The 17,815-nt window shown below is 48.3% G+C and overlaps 1 protein-coding gene across 1 annotated transcript; it reads left to right on the forward strand.

Annotated features, from left to right (window-relative positions):
• Positions 1–6,512: 6,512 nt before the first annotated feature.
• PLK1 (polo like kinase 1) lies at positions 6,513–17,802 on the forward strand. The gene is made up of 10 exons (XM_055561587.1): positions 6,513–8,030; positions 8,691–8,859; positions 9,980–10,124; positions 11,062–11,155; positions 12,403–12,622; positions 15,204–15,359; positions 16,371–16,448; positions 16,638–16,792; positions 16,890–17,072; positions 17,309–17,802. Exons 1-10 carry the CDS (start codon positions 7,629–7,631, stop codon positions 17,513–17,515), a joined length of 1,809 nt encoding a protein of 602 aa, XP_055417562.1. The 5' UTR covers positions 6,513–7,628; the 3' UTR covers positions 17,516–17,802.
• Positions 17,803–17,815: the final 13 nt, after the last annotated feature.

The following is a 17,815-nucleotide window of genomic DNA, read 5'->3' on the forward strand; positions in this document are numbered from 1 at the left end:
GAGCTGAGGCCACAGTTACTTTCTTAGCCACTTGGGCCCATCTGGGTGATAACAGACTTCGAAATGAATCAGACAAACATTGCTGCCTTTTCCACATCCTTGGAAATTTCTCAGCTATAAAGCAGGGATCTTGGTGGCTCGGGAAGCTTTCCTTGGTGTCTGGATCTGGCTGGTGAGCCCACAGGGTGTCCAGAACATGGAGCTCCAGTCCCATTCTGACTCGCTCTCAGCCATTAAGGACAGATTGCATCTAACAAAGCTGAGTGGTTCTGGGTGGTCACATCAAGCTGGCTGGTCTCCTAGTGGTAGCTGCTGTAGGGCTGTAAGGCCCCTGTAATGGCAACGGCAATGTTAGAACAGTGTGTTCAGAGGCGTGGTTATTTCAAAACAGGTGTTGGCAAAATGTCCTGCCAACTTGGACCAGTTCCCATAAGTCCATGATCACTGAAACGCTTCTAGAGCCCCAGTGATGCGCTGTGCTTTCGTGCTTTTGCTGCCCTTTAGGGCTGGGGGCGGGGCCGGGGGGGAGGGGGGCCTGACCACATGCTGCAACACTTATTTATTCATTAAACAAATACTCACTGAGCCACGACTGAGTGTCAGGCGCTGGCCTAGTGAAGAATAAGACAGAGCCACTCCCTGCCTGTAGGGATCTGACGGCTTAGCTCGGTAAACAGAACAGTTCTCCAGTGGAGGCATGAGGGGCTCTTCTTGAGGGTCTTGGGGGGCAGCAGATTGAATCCCAGCCCTGCTGTTCTCTAGCCATGTGAATTTGGGCTAGTTATCTCACCTTGTGGAAACTCAAATATCTCATCCTTAAAATGGGAAAGATTCATAGGGGTTATTATAATTAAATGCATTCATATATGTGACGCATGTGTAGGGACCCAGGGTGAACACTCAGTAAATGGTAGTTATAACTAGTATTATTAGAAATGATACATCTTATAGTATATGTGTATGCCATACTATTATGTATGCATGTGAGCATGCTGGTCACTTTAGTTGTGTCCAACTCTTTTTGACTCCATGGACTGTAGCCTGCCAGGTTCCTCTGTCCGTGGATTCTCCAGGCAAGAATACTGGAATGGGTTGCCATCCCCCGCTCTGGGGGATCTTCCTGACCTGGTGATCTTGTGTCCTGGCCCCTTATGTATGTCTTACACTGTTGTTAGGAAGTGAACCCTTTATAGTGTAAGGTGTGGCATTCCTATATATTTTTAAAAATTTAAAGTGAAATTAAGACCATCTTTCCCTATCATCTTTCCCTTCATCACAAAGAAAAGGCAGGGCAAAGAAATCACCCTTCCTTGCTTTGTATCTGTGGGGTGTCAGACACTTATTAGAAAACCTTTACTCCTCCCAACTGTCAAAAAAAAGTAGGGATTTTTACAACCCAGCATACAGTGTCAAGGAGGCCAATCTTAAGAGAGGTTAGGTAAATTTGCCCAATATCACATAGCTAATAAATGGCTGAGCTGGAATCAAAGCCAAGTCTTATCTGGCTGCAAAGTCCATGTTTTATGCAGCAAAGCCCTTAACCTGAGGACTGCACTTGCTGCTCTGTTGGTTATCCCTTGCTTTCTTGAAGTTTCTGCTGCATGTTGGCCACACCTATTCTCGTTATGCACTCTGACCTGGATCCTAAAGTGAGAAGAGGCGGCCCAGGACATCCTGCTTCCCCAAGGAGACTGAACAGCTTGTTCTGTACCTCCAAGGCCATTGGATACCAGGCAGATGGTTGTGCATACGAAAATCATTCAAGAAAGAGACACAGGAATGGTGTTCACTCCTCTCTGACTTTGATCCTAAATCTGAAGCCTGTGTGGGTTTTCTTGGCCCTGCCAACTTTTCTTTAGCTACATTCATCACAGCCTTTCATATCTGCTGGTTGGACTTTCTGGTTTTCAATGGAAGTAGCAAGAGGCTGAGGAAACAGTATGACCAGAGGAGAGGGGAGAAGTATGGAAATTCGAGAGGCCCAGGAACTGGAAAGTCCTGTTGAAGACTCCGAGCTCCCTGGGATTAGGTACAGGTTCTTTTTATTTCAGTAATAATAAAAACATTATTCTAAGAGATTCCTCTTAGAATTTCTCCACGAAAACCTTAGGAGATAGGCATGTCATCTTCTAGATAGAATCCTAGGAGAAGGGCACCGTAACCATCCCTGTTTTATAGACCTGGAAATTGAGGCAGAGAGAGGTTCAGTCACTTGCTGAAGTCACATGGTGTTTGAACCCGGGGTTTCTTCAGACCGTGAGTTTAAGCATATCATATTGCTTTTTGGTAGGAGTGAATGAGTGAGTGAGTGAGCTAGTGAACCAAAGGAGTCTGGGATTTGGTTCTTTTTTAAAATAATGTTATTTATTTATTTTTGAACTGTGCTGTATCTTTGTTACTGTGCACGGGCTCTTCTCTAGTTGCGAAGAGCAGGGCATCTACTCTTCGTTGCAGTGCTCAGGCTTCTCATTTCAGTGGCTTCTCCTGTTGCAGAGCATGGTCTCTAGGGCACACGTGCTCAGTAGTTCCAGTTCCTGGGCTTTAGAGCACAGGCTCAATAGCTGCAGTACACGAGCTTAGTTGCTCCTAGGCATGTGGGATCTTCCTGGACCAGGGATTGTCTCAGTGCCAGTGTCTCATGCATTGACAGGCAGATTCTTTACCGCTGAGCCACCAGGGAAGCCCTGGGATTTGGTTCTTCCCAGAACAACAAGGCCCTGAGAGGCAGTGTGCCAACAGGTATGCTTTGGAGTCAGCAGAATTGAGTTGGAATTCAAGCTTGCTACCTCCTGCCTGCATGACCTTAGGCAAGTAACCTGATGTAGAAGTGCTCATTTCTTTATCTTTAGGTGGGAAAAGTAATCCTTTTCTCCTAGGGTCTTTGTGTGGATTAAAAGAAATTATCTCTATAAAGCTCTTAGCCCCGTACCTGGAATATAGTAAGTCCATAAAGGCTCACTGTTAGTGTTACTATTACTGATACCATGCAGATAGATTGTATTAACATGACACAGTTGCAGCTATATAAATTTGAAACTCCCTGTTGATAAGGACTAGAATGGAATATGAAAACAGTTGTTAAAGGATGGCTGAAAGGGAATTAAGTTTCTTTAATGCTTCATAAATTTTTTAATAAGTGTTCCTGAATGAAATAAATAAAACATACATGCAAATGGGTGCTCAACAGGCCTTTGCATGTACGAATGAAAAACAGTCTTAACTTTTTAAATTAAAAAAAAAATTTTTTTGACCATGCCCTGAGGCTTGTGGGATCCTAGTTCCCCGACCAGGGATTGAACCTGTGCCCTTGGCAGTGAAAGCTGGGAGACCCAGTCATTGGACCACCAGGGAATTCCCTAATTTTTTTTTAATTGGTTGAATCTGTTGCTTAAAAATGTATGATAGTGGATATCCTTGGTGGGGGGGTATTACTGAAAGGGGGCCTGTGCAGCAAAGAGTAAACACTGCTGGCCTGTGATGATAACCCTGTACATTGCTGAATTTACTACTAGGGGTTTGAGTACATTTGCAATGAGAAAAAAGGGGAAGTTTTTAAAAAATGGCTTTGTATTTTGTGGCCATTTTATCTGGAGATAAGATAAAATTGATTTATAATGTTACATGCTTGTAATTCCATAAGTGCTAGTGGAGCCATCTCAAACATACAACATTTAAATTAAGAAGGTATTGCTGGGGTATAGCTTCCTTGCTTTTCCTATCCATAGGTAGGTTGGAATTTAAATTCTTTGGATTTTTAGAGCCAGAACAAGTCTCCATACCTGATGATTTTTGCTATGATTTGTGTCTGTTGAAACCTCTGGAAAGAGGGTGACAACATAAGAAGAGAGGTACTCTCTGAATAGAAATACACATTTGGATTTTGAAAAAGCAATTAGTTAAGTTTCTAATTGGCCCTTGTTGAAATCAGATGTCTGACCCTTAGAGGTTGATGATTGTCCAGTCTGATATGCATGTTTTTGAATGGGTCAGTTTGGACTCTGAGACTGACAAAAGGGGTACCATGCTGTCTGGCACTGCAGCACGCCTTTGCTGAAGAAAAGTACCCACCTTGATTGGAATCCCCAGTTCACTGACCCTCGTTGCCTGGACCTCACTCTAAGCTGAAACCTGACGCTGGCTGTCAGTACACTCTTTCAGCTTCCCAAGGAGCAGTGCTGAACTGAAAGCAGACCCAGGCTCCCTGAGCAGAACTCAGGCAGACTCGGGGACCACTGGAGATTTAGGGCCCCTCTCTGGAGCTCTAAATGATGACAGCATACATCGTGGATGCTGGCTGTACCGACTGGGTCACATACTAATGCCCACAGGAAGGAGCCATTCTTTGATGGGACCGTCCAAAACAAGCTGCTGATCAGCTCGTTTATGTCTAATGCAGAGGCTGATTGCATCCTGACTTGTGATCCCTCCCAAAACCTGCAAGTTGGAGGAGGGCACATCACAGGGACTCTGACCGCCGGCCGCCTCCTGCTTTTGACATATCAGATCTGGGCCTTCCCTGGGGGTGACTCGATGCTTTTGATTTGTGTGCTCAGCCTCCTGGGTGAACTGCAACTTTACTACTACGGGTTGAAAGGCTTACTCCGCCTCCTCACTTTCCCCTCTGTACACACACCTTGTAAGGCAGAGTGACTGCTCTGGTGTAGCTGTCTCTGGAAAAGGACTGATCTTTTCTAGGCTGTCTCTGGGAAAAAGGGGTGGAAGGTTATATAAACCCACTATGAAAATTTTTACATTGAGGACTTCATCCTCTATTAGTGTGCTAGGGCTGCAATAACAAAATAGCACAGACTGGATGGCTTAAAAAATCGAAATATATTTTCTCACAGTCCTAGAGACTAGAAGTCCAAGAGCAAGCAGTTGGCACGTTTCTCCTAAGGCCTGTCTCCTAGGCCTGCAGCTGGCAGCCTTCTCTCACTATATCTTCACATGGTTGCCCCTCTGTCTGTCTGTGTCTTAATCTCTTCTTATAAGAACACCAGTCATATTGGATAGGGCCCACCCATTTTACTTTAATCACCTCTTTCAAGGCCATATCTCCAAATACAGTCACATTCTGTACTGGAGGTTAGGACTTCAGCATATAATTTGGGGAAAACACAGTTCAGCCCATAACATATCCTGATCAATTCCTGAATATTTTTCTGGTTAAATTATATTAAAATATTTATCTTCAAAATTATTCCCATGTCTCTTGCACACAGCCCTTCTGGAGGAAAGGCCTGGATGAGAATAAAAGATTATTGAAAAAATGTCAGGTTAGTACTGCTGATCAAAAGCCTGGCACCTAGGGAGCTTTGGGGGCCGGGGAGAGCATTTATGATCTTCATTTCTCAGAAATATTCTGGAAACTTTCCCCTTTTCCTGAAGGAAAGCTCCCAGTGCCATCAGCTGGAAGATTGGCCCTCAGCTGGCATCTGGGTTCTTGAATTTCAGGAGAGTTCTCACCATTCCCTAAATGATAGGAGTTGCTTACTGAACTTAAACTGTGTAAACAGTGTGGTTTATGCTGCATGCCTGCTTTCCTTCCAGGAATGTAGAATTTTGGTGTGTTACAGGCAGAGGGTGCCTGTGTGACCAAGCCCCAGAAAAGCCCTGGGCTGGAGTCTCTAATGAGCTTCTCTGGTAGATAACATTTCACACATGTTGTCACACTCATTGCTGGAGGAATTAAGTGTGTCCTGTGTGACTGACTCCACTGGGAGAAGACTTTGGGAAGCTTGTGCCTGGTTTCCTCTGGATTTTGCTCTGTGCACCTTTCCCTTGGCTGATTTTGCTTCATAACCTTTCACTGTAATAAATCCTAGCCATCTATGAGTAGGACTATATGCTGAGTCCTGTAGGGGGATGGTCTTGGGGCCCCCCAACACAGGGCACAAGGGGGACTTACGGGGTTGTTGGTCGTGTACTCTTTCTCAGTCTGGGTGCTGCTTACATGAGGTGTACTCATTTTGTGAAAATTCACTGAGCTCACATGAGGTGCTGCTTACATGAGGTGTACTCATTTTGTGAAAATTCACTGAGCTGTCCAATTAACAGATATATACTTTTTTGGTACATAGATTCAACTTTATAAAAAGATAAAACAATATTACACACCACAGGGATTAAAAAATAATAATTTAAAAAAAAACTTCCTTTTTTTTATAAAGCATTTTAGTCACTCCTTTTTGCCAGGCATTGTGCTGAGTGCTTGGGACATGGGGTAGGAAAGATGTCTTCATTGCCTCTGAGTTTATTGGGAGTTATGTAAGAGATAACTGTGAGATGACTGACTTTTGCTGACTCCTAGCATTGGAGAAGGAAATGGCAACCCACTCCAGTGTTCTTGCCTTGAGAATTCCAGGGATGGGGGAGCCTGGTGGGCTGCCGTCTATGGGGTCATACAGAGTCGGACACGACTGAAGCGACTAAGCAGCAGCAGCAAAGACATCATAGGATGCTGGGCTTATAACTTGAGTGATTCTCAGGGTTGCCACTTAAGTATCTGTGGAAGCCAGAAAGGCAAAGGGGCAAAGGAGGGTTAGCAGGGAACTCTGACAAACTGGGAAGGTATGTTAAGCATAGAGTTGCAACAGCTAATAGTTTTTTCTTAAGGAAAAGCCACAAAGCTTAATTTTTATGTGAGCGCTCTTGATTTTTTCAGTCCTGTCTATGAATCCAAATTTTAAAAAGTGAAAGACCAAACAAAACACCTCTGCAGCCAAATTTGACCTTGGCTTACCAGTTTGCCAGGCATTCTGCCAACCTGTCATCTTTCCCTCTTACAAAACAATTGAGGGTCCACCATTTTAGGCACTGGGAGATAGAGCAGTGAGCCAGCCAGACAATTTTCTTGCAGAATGACCCTGGCGGGGGTGGTGGGGTTCTGGTACTGCACTTCTCAAACTTCAGTGTGTGGGAATCACTGGGTAGATTCTGAATTGGGGGGGTCTGCGTTGAGGCCTGAAGCTTTGCCTTTCTAACAAGCTCCCAGGTGTTGATGATGCTGGTGGCCCCTGCTGTTATTTGAAGAAGAGTAGGGGGTTTGTCTGGAAGGTGCGTTTGCCTGGCAAGCATCCTCTTTATACTTCGATTTTAGTTTATGGGGTGATTTGGAAGACAGCTGGTGACTTCCGAGGCTGATATTAGGGCTCCCCCATGCAGTCTCTCATGCTAGGCCTCTGTCCTCAAGAGCTTATAATCTAGAAGGCGAGGTGGGGGGTGGAGGAAGGTGCTGAGAAAAGCTTCCTGGAGGAGGTACTCGCGAACTGCAGGCGCTTCCCCTGCTGCCGAGAAAGGAGAAACCCTGAACTCCCCCTCTTCTGGGGCGGGGTCTCAGCAACCCCACTGCAGCTATGGTTTCCCAGGCATCCCACGTGTCTTCCGTCCGCCATCCCTGCCAATCAAGCTCCTCCCAGGGGCTGGGTGAGAGTTTAAAGGCGGCTGCAGTGCCGAGCGCTCCCAGAGTGCCGCGCGGCGGGCGGGTTTGGATTTTAAATCCCCGCGGCCAATCAGTAGCGCGTAGGCTCTTGTAACGTTCCCGGCGCCGCGTTTGAATTCGAGGAGAGGCAGAGCCGTGCCAAGCCTCTGCCTAGAGCCTGCTAGGTCCGCTGGGCAACTCCGGGAACATGAGTGCGGCGGCAACTGCAGGGAAGCTGGGGCGGGCACCAGCCGACCCAGGGAAAGCGCCCGGAGTTGCAGCTCCCGGGGCTCCGACGGCCGCCGCGCCAGCGAAGGAGATCCCGGAGGTCCTAGTGGACCCTCGCAGCCGGCGGCGCTATCTACGGGGTCGCTTTCTGGGGAAGGGTGGCTTTGCCAAGTGCTTTGAGATTTCGGATGCGGACACTAAGGAGGTGTTCGCGGGCAAGATCGTGCCTAAGTCGCTGTTGCTCAAACCGCACCAAAAGGAGAAGATGTCCATGGAGATATCCATTCACCGCAGCCTCGCTCACCAGCACGTCGTCGGCTTCCACGGCTTTTTCGAAGACAACGACTTCGTGTTCGTGGTGTTGGAGCTCTGCCGCCGGAGGGTGAGTGTCACTGCTGGGGAACTGGAACTGCCCTGGGGGCAGGGGTTGGGGCGCCGGGAACCGGAGCTGCTGGGGAAGGGGCGCCCCGGGGCTCGGAGCTGCTGGGGAAGAGGTGCTGGGAACCTGGAACTGGAAATGGAGAAAGTCTTAGGGAGAGAGAAGGTTCTTGGCACTTGGGGCCTCTAGGGAAGGCGGCTTCTGGACGCTAGGAGTTGGGTGGATTGGGGGAGGTGCGGGAAAACCTTGCTTATGGACGCCAGGGCTTCCGGAGTTGCTAGGTAAGGGGTATTGCGGACCCTCACTTTCCGGAGTGGGGTTGGGTCAGGCAGAGGGTAGTTGGAGCCAGACTTCAGAGCTTCCGGGGGAGGGGAGAGGTAGGAAAGGGACCTGTTGCTGCCGAGAGTTCCGGGACCGGGATACTGGGGACTCTGAGCTTCCGGAGTGGGCTGAGAGAGGGGTCCCAGGTAAGGGACTTGGGAGGGAGCCAGTGGGAGAGGGTTGCTATGAACTGTTGCGGCCTGGTTTGGAGGGGAGTCTGGATCATAGTTGTCCTGGAGAAGAAATGGGTAGTAGGGTACTGGCTGCCTTTACCTAATGACACCCCCTCCCTGCCTTGGGTCTGAGCACCGGCTCCCATTTCTCCTTCCCTCCTGCTCCCAGTCTCTCCTGGAGCTGCACAAGCGGAGGAAAGCTCTCACGGAGCCCGAGGCCCGCTACTACCTGCGGCAGATCGTCCTGGGCTGCCAGTACCTGCACGGAAACCGCGTTATTCACAGAGACCTCAAGCTGGGCAATCTCTTCCTGAACGAGGATCTGGAGGTGAAAATAGGTAAGGAGCTGGGACTGCAGGGGCACTTGACATGCAGTGGGGATGAGGAGGAGCTGGGAGGGAGGGTGGGGGAGAGGAAATTTGGAAAGAGACAAGGGAGGGAGGAGGAGGATGGTAGGAAGTCTGGGCTGTTGATTGCCTCTAGAATCCTGTCTTTAGGACGGGAACTTAAAGAGCTACAAACCAGTGTCTTGTCTGCAGATGTGCTTTGGGGGGTGTGTTCTTCTATACAGTTTTGTTTTGTTTTTTTAAGAATTTGGATTTGTTTTCACTTTTTAAAAAAATTTTTTTAATTTACTTATTTTTGGCTGCACTGGGTCTCCGCTGCTGCATGCCTTTCTCTGGTTGCGGTGAGTGGGGGCTACTCTGCATTGCAGTGTGCGGGTTTCTCATTGCAGTGGCTTCTCGTTGTGAAGCACAGGCTCCAGGTGTGCAGGCTTCAGCAGTTGTGGCTCCAGGGCTCTAGAGCACAGGTTCAGTAGTTGTGGCACATGGGCTTAGTTGCTCTGTGGCATGTGGGATCCTCACCAACCACGAATGGAACCTTTTCTCCAGCATTGGCAGGTGAATTCTTCACCACTGAGCCATCACGGAAGCCCCTCATTTTCACTTTTTTAAACTGAGCGCCTTGATGTAAAATTTTGAATTTGGAGCTCCTTTTAAACACTCCAGCAGTACAGAGCTCCAACAGTACAGGGGTAGCGTTCCCTCAGGACAGCTCTTTGCTGTACTGAACAGCAGCTATTCCCTTTAGATGCCCTATGCTTTGCCACAGTCTCCACCCCTCTGTATCACTTCCTCACAAACTTGCCAAGTAGCCATCTTGACATTTACTTGCTTAATCCCTGAAGGCATTTGAGTTTTGCTATCCCTGTCAGTTCCCTTTTAGAAGTAACCCCCCCCCTTTCTAAGGGGAGGGGTGAAGAGGGTCTTTGGGAGGCCCCTCCCTAGGGCCAGCATGGTGGGAGGATTCCTGGGTAAGCCTCGCCGTACACAAAGACTAGAGGCTTTGAGAGATCACTTGACCCTGGGTCTTGATGGTTACATCTGAACCAGCTGTCTGCATTGACAGACGACAGAAGCTGGCATCTGAGCCTCCATCTTCCTCCCTCTGTCCCAGGGGATTTTGGACTGGCAACCAAAGTGGAGTATGACGGGGAACGGAAGAAGACCCTGTGCGGGACTCCTAATTACATAGCTCCTGAGGTGCTGAGCAAGAAGGGGCACAGTTTCGAGGTGGACGTATGGTCCATTGGGTGCATCATGTAAGTTGGGAGTTGTCTCAGGACCCACCAGTCTCAGCAAGGGACTTTCTGGACATTTCTAACTTGATAGACTTTATCCTGCAGACCTTTCCGCCTTTGGAAAGGCTGCTCCAGAGGACAGATGGCCTCCGAAGGAAGCCTCATTGCTGAATTGGTATATCCTGTAGGATTCCTGCAGCCTAGGCTGTGGGTTCAGGGAATGAGGGAGGGAATGTCTCCACAAACTTGCTCTAATATGGCAGACCAGCTGCAGCATCACCTAGGAACTTGTTACGCAGAATCTCAAGACCCAGGCTAACTGGATCACAATCTGTATTTTAAGACCCTTGAGTGATTTCCATGCACAATAAAGTATTAGAACCACTGATCTAAAAAGCAGCATTGGGTGGGAAGAATTAGGCCAGGAGTGGTGCTGGCAGGAGGAGGTCCTGTGGTCCGTCTGGGTCAAGGCCATCAGAGGTGGGTGGTGGGCAGAGGTTGGCCTGTTCAGGTGTTACCCCTTTTGTTGTTCCCTGGATACTGGAGAGTTAGAAATGGCTTTCCTACTTCTTTGCATTGGAATTTCCCACATGAAAACTTGTAGCCTAAAGTACAGAATTGTTAACTGTGGGGCTGCCTCTGAAGGAGCAAGTGGCCCCTGCTTGGACCTGCTCCATGTTATCCAGCAGCCTCTGGCTCCTAGATTACCACAGGCTATAGCTAAAAAGTCACTGATTTTAGAACCCAGTCTCATCACCTGTATTCTACCAAGGGCACCTCCCTGCCAGTTTGTGGCTCCTGGGGCTGGTTAGTGAACTTGTGAATTGTCCTCTGGGGCCCCAGAGTCACAGTGAATGCCCAAAAGATGTCTGACTTCCTTTCTGGCCCTGGGAGGATTCCTCCCTGCATCTGGGTTTTGGTTGGGAGCCTTGAGCCAAATCCCTCCTTGTGCTTACAGGTATACCTTGTTAGTGGGCAAGCCACCTTTTGAGACCTCTTGCCTAAAAGAGACCTACCTCCGGATCAAGAACAATGAATACAGTATTCCCAAGGTGACTAAAACCACTTTAAGTTTACATTTGTTTTATTTAATTCCTCCCCCACCAAGTGATTTACGGAGCCCAGCCATATCCTGGGGAAAGAGATGGGTCAATGCCACCCCTAGGGTAAGCGTAAGAGCTTTAGAGGGTCCTGTCTGAAATTGCATACAGAGTCGGACGCATGTGCACAGAAACAGTTTTTCTTGGGATGAGAGTTTGTAGGCTCTCAACGGTTGGGCAGATAACCCAAAAGATGTGTAAAACAGAGAGAAAGAGCTGGAGTAGGGGGCAGACGGAGAAGTGCTGCTTAGCCTGGCAGTGGACTGTCTTGGTTCAGATGGGCTCTGCCACTTTTTAGCCAGATCACAATGGACAAATGGCCTGAGTCTTCTGAGCTGCAGTTGCCCGTCTGTAAAATGGAGTCCCTGCCCTAGAGCATCTTGCACACGGCGAGTGCTCACAGAATCGCGAGCCACCGTGAAGGCACAGTGGCGTGCTTTTGCAGACACCAGCAGGAGTGCATTGGGAGGGATAGTCTGCAGCAGTCTGGCACACAGCTGCTTCCCAGTTTGGCATCTTTGTCTTATGTGAAGCCAAGAGCCCTGTCTCCATCAGGACAGATGGGCTGAATCTGTTACAGAGGGTCAATTATTGGGCCGAGCAGAGTGGTTCCAAGTGTGGGGGTTGCCCCTGACTCTGCCTCTGTGTGGGTACTGGCTCCACCACTCACTCGGGATGTATCTTAGGCACTTAACTTCTCTGTGCCTGTTTCCTCATCTGCAAAAGAGGGGTGGTACTAGAGAGCTTCACTCCTTGGGTGTTTCTCTGAGGGTTAAGTGAGTTCATTTACATGAAGTGCTTACAGTATTTTGCTGGTAGATAGTAAGTACATAGTTGATGCTAGGCTTACTGTGCATTTGACCTACCCTGGGTTGGGTCTTCTTACCAGGGCTCCAAGCTTGGTGCTGTGTCCCCACTTTATAGATGAAGATACAGAGGCCCAGAAAGTTGGGTTGGTTGGCACAGCTGGTGTTAAGGGACAGAACGGGGACTTATACCAGGTCTTTATGACCTCCAAGCCTTTGTTTTCAAGTGCTGTTCTAGTGGTGAGCAACTTGTCAACTTAGGAAACCTGCCAGTGGAAACTTGGGACATTTATAGCCACTGAACATGGTGTATTTGAGGCTGGGTAGGGGGTTGTGGTGCAGCAGCCAGGTCCCGTGTCATATCCTGCTTATGACTCCCCATCTCCCCTTCAGCACATCAACCCTGTGGCCTCCTCCCTCATCAAGAAGATGCTTCAGCCAGATCCCACTGCCCGCCCAACCATTCACGAGCTGCTCAATGACGAGTTTTTCACTTCCGGCTATATCCCTGCCCGCCTCCCCATCACCTGCCTCACCATTCCACCGAGGTTTTCAATCGCTCCCAGTAGCCTGGACCCCAGCAACCGGAAGCCTCTCACCGTCCTCAATAAAGGTAAACCAGAGTGTGGGTAGACAGCCTTGCCTGCCTCAGTGTGTGACTGGATGGTCCCCAAAGCTCCGGTGTGCAGTAGGACAGGCCCCAGTCTTTGAATCCATGGTCCCCATCCTCATGTGGCAAACGCCTTTCCCCATAGCCCAGTCAGGAAAGACAGACCTTACTGTAACTGAATCAGACCTGTCATGTCCTGAGAGAAGAGAGTGGCTAAATGCCATGCCTGAACAATTCTTAACATTTTGTTTTTTTAAATCGCTGATATCGCCCTGCATGGTTCATTGGGAAAAATGTTGGGAAGCTTCAGGTACACATATGGAGCACAATGTACGTGGGACCCACATCGCCACCACAGTCAACACTTACTAAGATTTGTAATGTTTGCTTCATCGCTCCTTGTTTGTTCCTTTGAAGTATTTTTGAAGTTAATTCCAGACATCTTGCCATTTTACCCCCAGGAACTTCCGTGCGCATCTCTCTAAAAGGATGGACATTTTCTTACAAAAGCGCATCTCATTGCTTGGTTTGTCATTGTTTCTAGGTCTCTTCAGAGAGCAGAATTAGAAAATACATAACTGGGGTGGGGGGTGACCTTGGATTTACACCATTTCTGATTCACATTTTTGAGTGTTTTATTTTGATATTATTTCAAAATATGAAAAGTATAAGAATAGACAAAATCCTCCTGTATCTTGTACCCCCTTTGGTCCACCAATTAACATTTTTCTACATTTGCTTTATCTCTCATTGTATGTGTGTGTATTGTTTTTGACCCAAACATTCTGGCCTTTACTACTTAGTACTTCACTGTGTATTTCCTAAAAACAATTCTTTTATGTAACCACAGCACAGGACATAGTTATCAAGTTCAGGAAATTGAAATTGATGCAAACTTGTCCTTCAGCAGTCTTTTTCTCCACTGTGAAATTACTACTTTAATTCTCTTTTGGTAATTTGTAAGTATCTAATTTAATATTATAGGATTTTTACTTTAATTTTATGCTTGTATTTCTTTTTCTCTTACAATGAAAACTTTGTTTGCTTACACGGTATACATGAATTTTCAACATATATAAAGTATGTTATGAAACTATGTTTATTTCCATGCAGTTCTTTTTGTCCTTAGACTATATTTCTCTCTCTCACACACACACACACATACACACACACAAACCCCAAGAAAAGCCACTTGAAATACTTTATTTCTCTGTGTGGATATAGCACAACTTTATGAGTTCATTTCAGTTATGACACTGCTGTTTTAAGGATTACCTTTTTCTTTTTGCTTTAATTTTTGATATTTTCTTTGATTATATGAGTATTTCCTTTGAATGGTGATCACTTGGTTAAGGTGGTGCCTCCACTGCATAGTTACTGATTTTCCTTCGGTGATTAATTTAAGCCCCATGGGGAGCTTCTCTGAGAGAATACTGCTTCTCAGACTTCAGCTCACTGATGTTAGCATCCATGGTGGATGCAGCAGCAGTTATTACTGTGGTATTCTAATGGTGATTTTTCTATTGTCATCTATTAATCAAAATTATCATCTATTAATCAAAATTCTTCTGTAAGGAAGAGCTGTCACTTCTCTCCCATTCATTTATTTGGTTGATATGGACTCATGGATATTTATTCTTAGAGCTATAAGATAATATTGTTATTTTAAAGGATTGCTTTTTTTTTTAGTTTTAGATTTTGGACATAAAGCAAAACCCAGAAGTAGAATGACCTTTTTGGGAAATACATAAATCCCATTTTTCATCATCTGTTTTTAATAATTATCATTGTCTGCCTATACTTGTTTTTATCATTTCCACCTTCTTCCTTTTCTTTCTGCTAGATATTTTGGGGGGTGGGGGGAGGTTTTGTTTTGTTTCCTCTTCCCTGTGGTTTGTGGGTCCTCAACCAGGTACTGAACTCACGGCAGTGAAAGAGCTGAGGGAATTCTCTTGCTAGAGTTTTTAAAGCAAGTCTCAAATATTCTATTCTTTCAAACTTAAGTCTTTATCATAGCATAGATTTTTTTTAATTGAAAATTCAGATCTTTAAATATTTTAAGAATTTCATGTTGGTTGGGAAAGAATTAAACTTTTAAGCATAAAAGGCAATAAAAATCATCCATGATTCCACCACCCAAATACACCTAGTCTTAAAACTTCAGGGTGTATCTTTTTAGATTTCAGTCACATATAAGTACATAAAGCAGATTTTATGGGGGAAACCTCTTATGTTTTCATTAAATGCCTGTTAGGCCAACTTATGGGTTGCAATTTACTGAGCCCTCCCATTTTCCTGGATACAGAAGATGCTTTTCATTCTTAGATTGAAGCCAGGCAGCTCCAAGCTGCTCAAGACCAGAGGTGCCCAACAGGGCCCAGCATTGGGTCAGAGGCCTGAGTGTCTGAAGCATTATGGCTGTGTGTGGCCATGAAGCCAGCAGGGCAGCTCCTGCTCTAATAACCTGCTGCTTGCCTAAAGCAGTGGCAGCGTAAAGAGCTTCTCGAGCTGTGGTTGGGGTCCCAGGCCCTAAAATCCTGCAGCCTTTGTGCCTAACTAATGCCCATGTCTGCTCTCCTTACAGGCACGGAGAACCCCATGCCTGAACGTCCCCGGGAGAAAGAGGAACCAGTGGTGCGGGAGGCCAGTGAGCCCGTCGACTGCCATCTCGGCGACATGTTGCAGCAGCTGCACAGCGTCAACGCCTCCAAGCCCTCGGAGCGGGGGCTGGTGAGGCAAGGTGGGCGCTGGGGCAGGGCACCTGGAGAGGGCAGGGAGGTCTCAGCCCCAGAATGCTGGCAGCTTGTCCAGGCCCCCAGCTCCACAATGCCTTTCCTTCTCCTGTTTCCTATACATTACAGCCCAGGGAAGTTGGCCTCCTGGCTCAGGCCCTCCATGGTCAGGCCTCTCCTTTCTTTTTGTGACTCATCTGTTCTGTCTCCACAAGTGCCCCACCTTTCAGCAGCTCCATATGCTGGCTGTGTGCTTCTGCACACACTCTCTCTTCTGCTTAGGGAATTCCTCTGTGGCCTCAAGACAGTGGGAATAATAGACCCAGGCGTGCTCCAGCTTCAGGACCTTTGCTCACACCGCTTCCTTCCCCCAGCACTCGCTTCATCCAGATCCCTGCATGGCTGACACTCACCCCTTCACGTGCTTCTACCAGCATTACCTCTGTGAGCATCTCCCTGCCCCCAACCCCTAGCATTTCTCCTCCCCCTTACCTGCTTTATGTTTTCTCCACAACACTTCCCATCTAACATGAAGTTTCCACATTTGTTTATTGTATTTGAAAGAGGGGATTATAGCATGCATGGAACATCACATTTTCATACATCTGAAATTAGCTTCTCTTAAAACTTTTTAATCACTCAAAACTCACTGATTCTCACCATGATAGTTATAAGTAACTTACATTTCTGTGCATATTTATTTTGATTGGTCTCTAGCCCTGGAGCCAGTTTGCAGGCTCCGGGAAGTAGGTTTTGTCTTTGCTCACTATGCCTGTGACGGCACCTGGCACACAGTGGGCCTTTGCTAAACGGCTCAGCTGAACGCACAGGTAGACTCGGCTGCACTGTGACTTTCTGTCTCAGTGCTGCCTGTCTAAGCTGCTTGATGGCAGAGGCCCGGCTCTGCTCTCCTCTGGGGCCCCAGGCCTCTGGACCGAGTTCCCTGGTGTGGGCCACCCGAGCACATCAGAGGGGAAGAGGCTTGTCCTGACTGGTTGTCTTGTCTGTTTCTGTCCCAGAGGAGGCCGAGGACCCTGCCTGCATCCCCATCTTCTGGGTCAGCAAGTGGGTGGACTATTCGGACAAGTATGGCCTCGGTAGGTTTCTCCCAGGTGGGTGGGTAGCTCGAGACCCTCCGAGTTGTTACAGGCACTTGCTTTTCTTAACTCTTGGGTCCTCTTTCCTCAACACTCTGCTGTCTGCATCCCAGGCCTCCTAGTTCCAGCTTCCAAGGCCCTCTCTGCCCCTCCTCCCGCTTTCTGAGGTCTCCTCCCCCTCACCACTAGGGTATCAGCTGTGCGACAACAGCGTCGGGGTGCTCTTCAACGACTCCACGCGCCTCATCCTCTACAGTGACGGCGACAGCCTACAGTACATCGAGCGCGACGGCTCAGAGTCCTACCTCACCGTGAGGTCCCACCCCAACTCCTTGATAAAGAAGGTGAGCGCTGGCTGGCCTGTGCGGTCCTGTGTTGCAGAGTGAGGGCTGTGCCCGGGGACAGGCTCTGACTCGACTCCCTCTCTCACCCTCCAACCAGATCACCCTCCTGAAGTATTTCCGAAACTACATGAGCGAGCACTTGCTGAAGGCGGGCGCCAACATCACGCCTCGGGAAGGTGACGAGCTGGCCCGGCTCCCCTACCTGCGGACCTGGTTCCGTACCCGCAGCGCCATCATCCTGCACCTCAGTAATGGCTGTGTGCAGATCAACTTCTTCCAGGTGAGCTGGGCCCTGGAAGGCTGGGGTAGGGTGTCTGTGCCTCTCTGCCAGCCCACGGAATTGGGTGGGGAGTGGGGGGCATGGACCCATCCTTGGCAGAAGCAGTAGAAAGAAATAAACGTGTCCCCCTCCCACCAGCTGGCCCATCTTCCCTCTACTGCCAACACACAGTAGCAGCTGGGGTCTTCAATCACCAATAACCCCCTCTGTCCATCTTCTTGCCCTCTCCCTCACAGGACCACACCAAACTCATCCTGTGCCCACTGATGGCCGCCGTAACCTACATCGACGAGAAGCGGGACTTCCGCACATACCGCCTGAGCCTCCTGGAGGAGTATGGCTGTTCCAAGGAGCTGGCCAGCCGGCTGCGCTACGCCCGCGCCATGGTGGACAAGCTGCTGAGCTCGCGCTCGGCTGCCAACCGCCTCAAGGCCTCCTCATAGCCCCCCGCCCCCCGGACTGGCGCCTCCTCCCCAACTAGCACCTTGGCCCGCGCTGGTTAGCACCGTGGTGCCACTTTATAGTGTGTCCCCAGCCCTGGGGGCCGGGGCGAGACCTTCGTCATCCCTGCAGGTGGGGGCTGCTGTGTAAGTTATTTTTGTACATGTTCCATGTGGGTTCTGTGGCCTCTCCCCTTGCCCTCAGGCCCACCCTATGAATTGTACAGAACGTGGCTGTTGAATTCGGGACTGTGCTTGCCTTTATACGCATTAAACATACGTGAATCTTCCTTTCCTTCTTGT

This window comes from Bubalus kerabau, chromosome 23, assembly GCF_029407905.1.
Source record: "Bubalus kerabau isolate K-KA32 ecotype Philippines breed swamp buffalo chromosome 23, PCC_UOA_SB_1v2, whole genome shotgun sequence".
NCBI classification, from domain to species: Eukaryota; Metazoa; Chordata; class Mammalia; order Artiodactyla; family Bovidae; genus Bubalus; species Bubalus kerabau.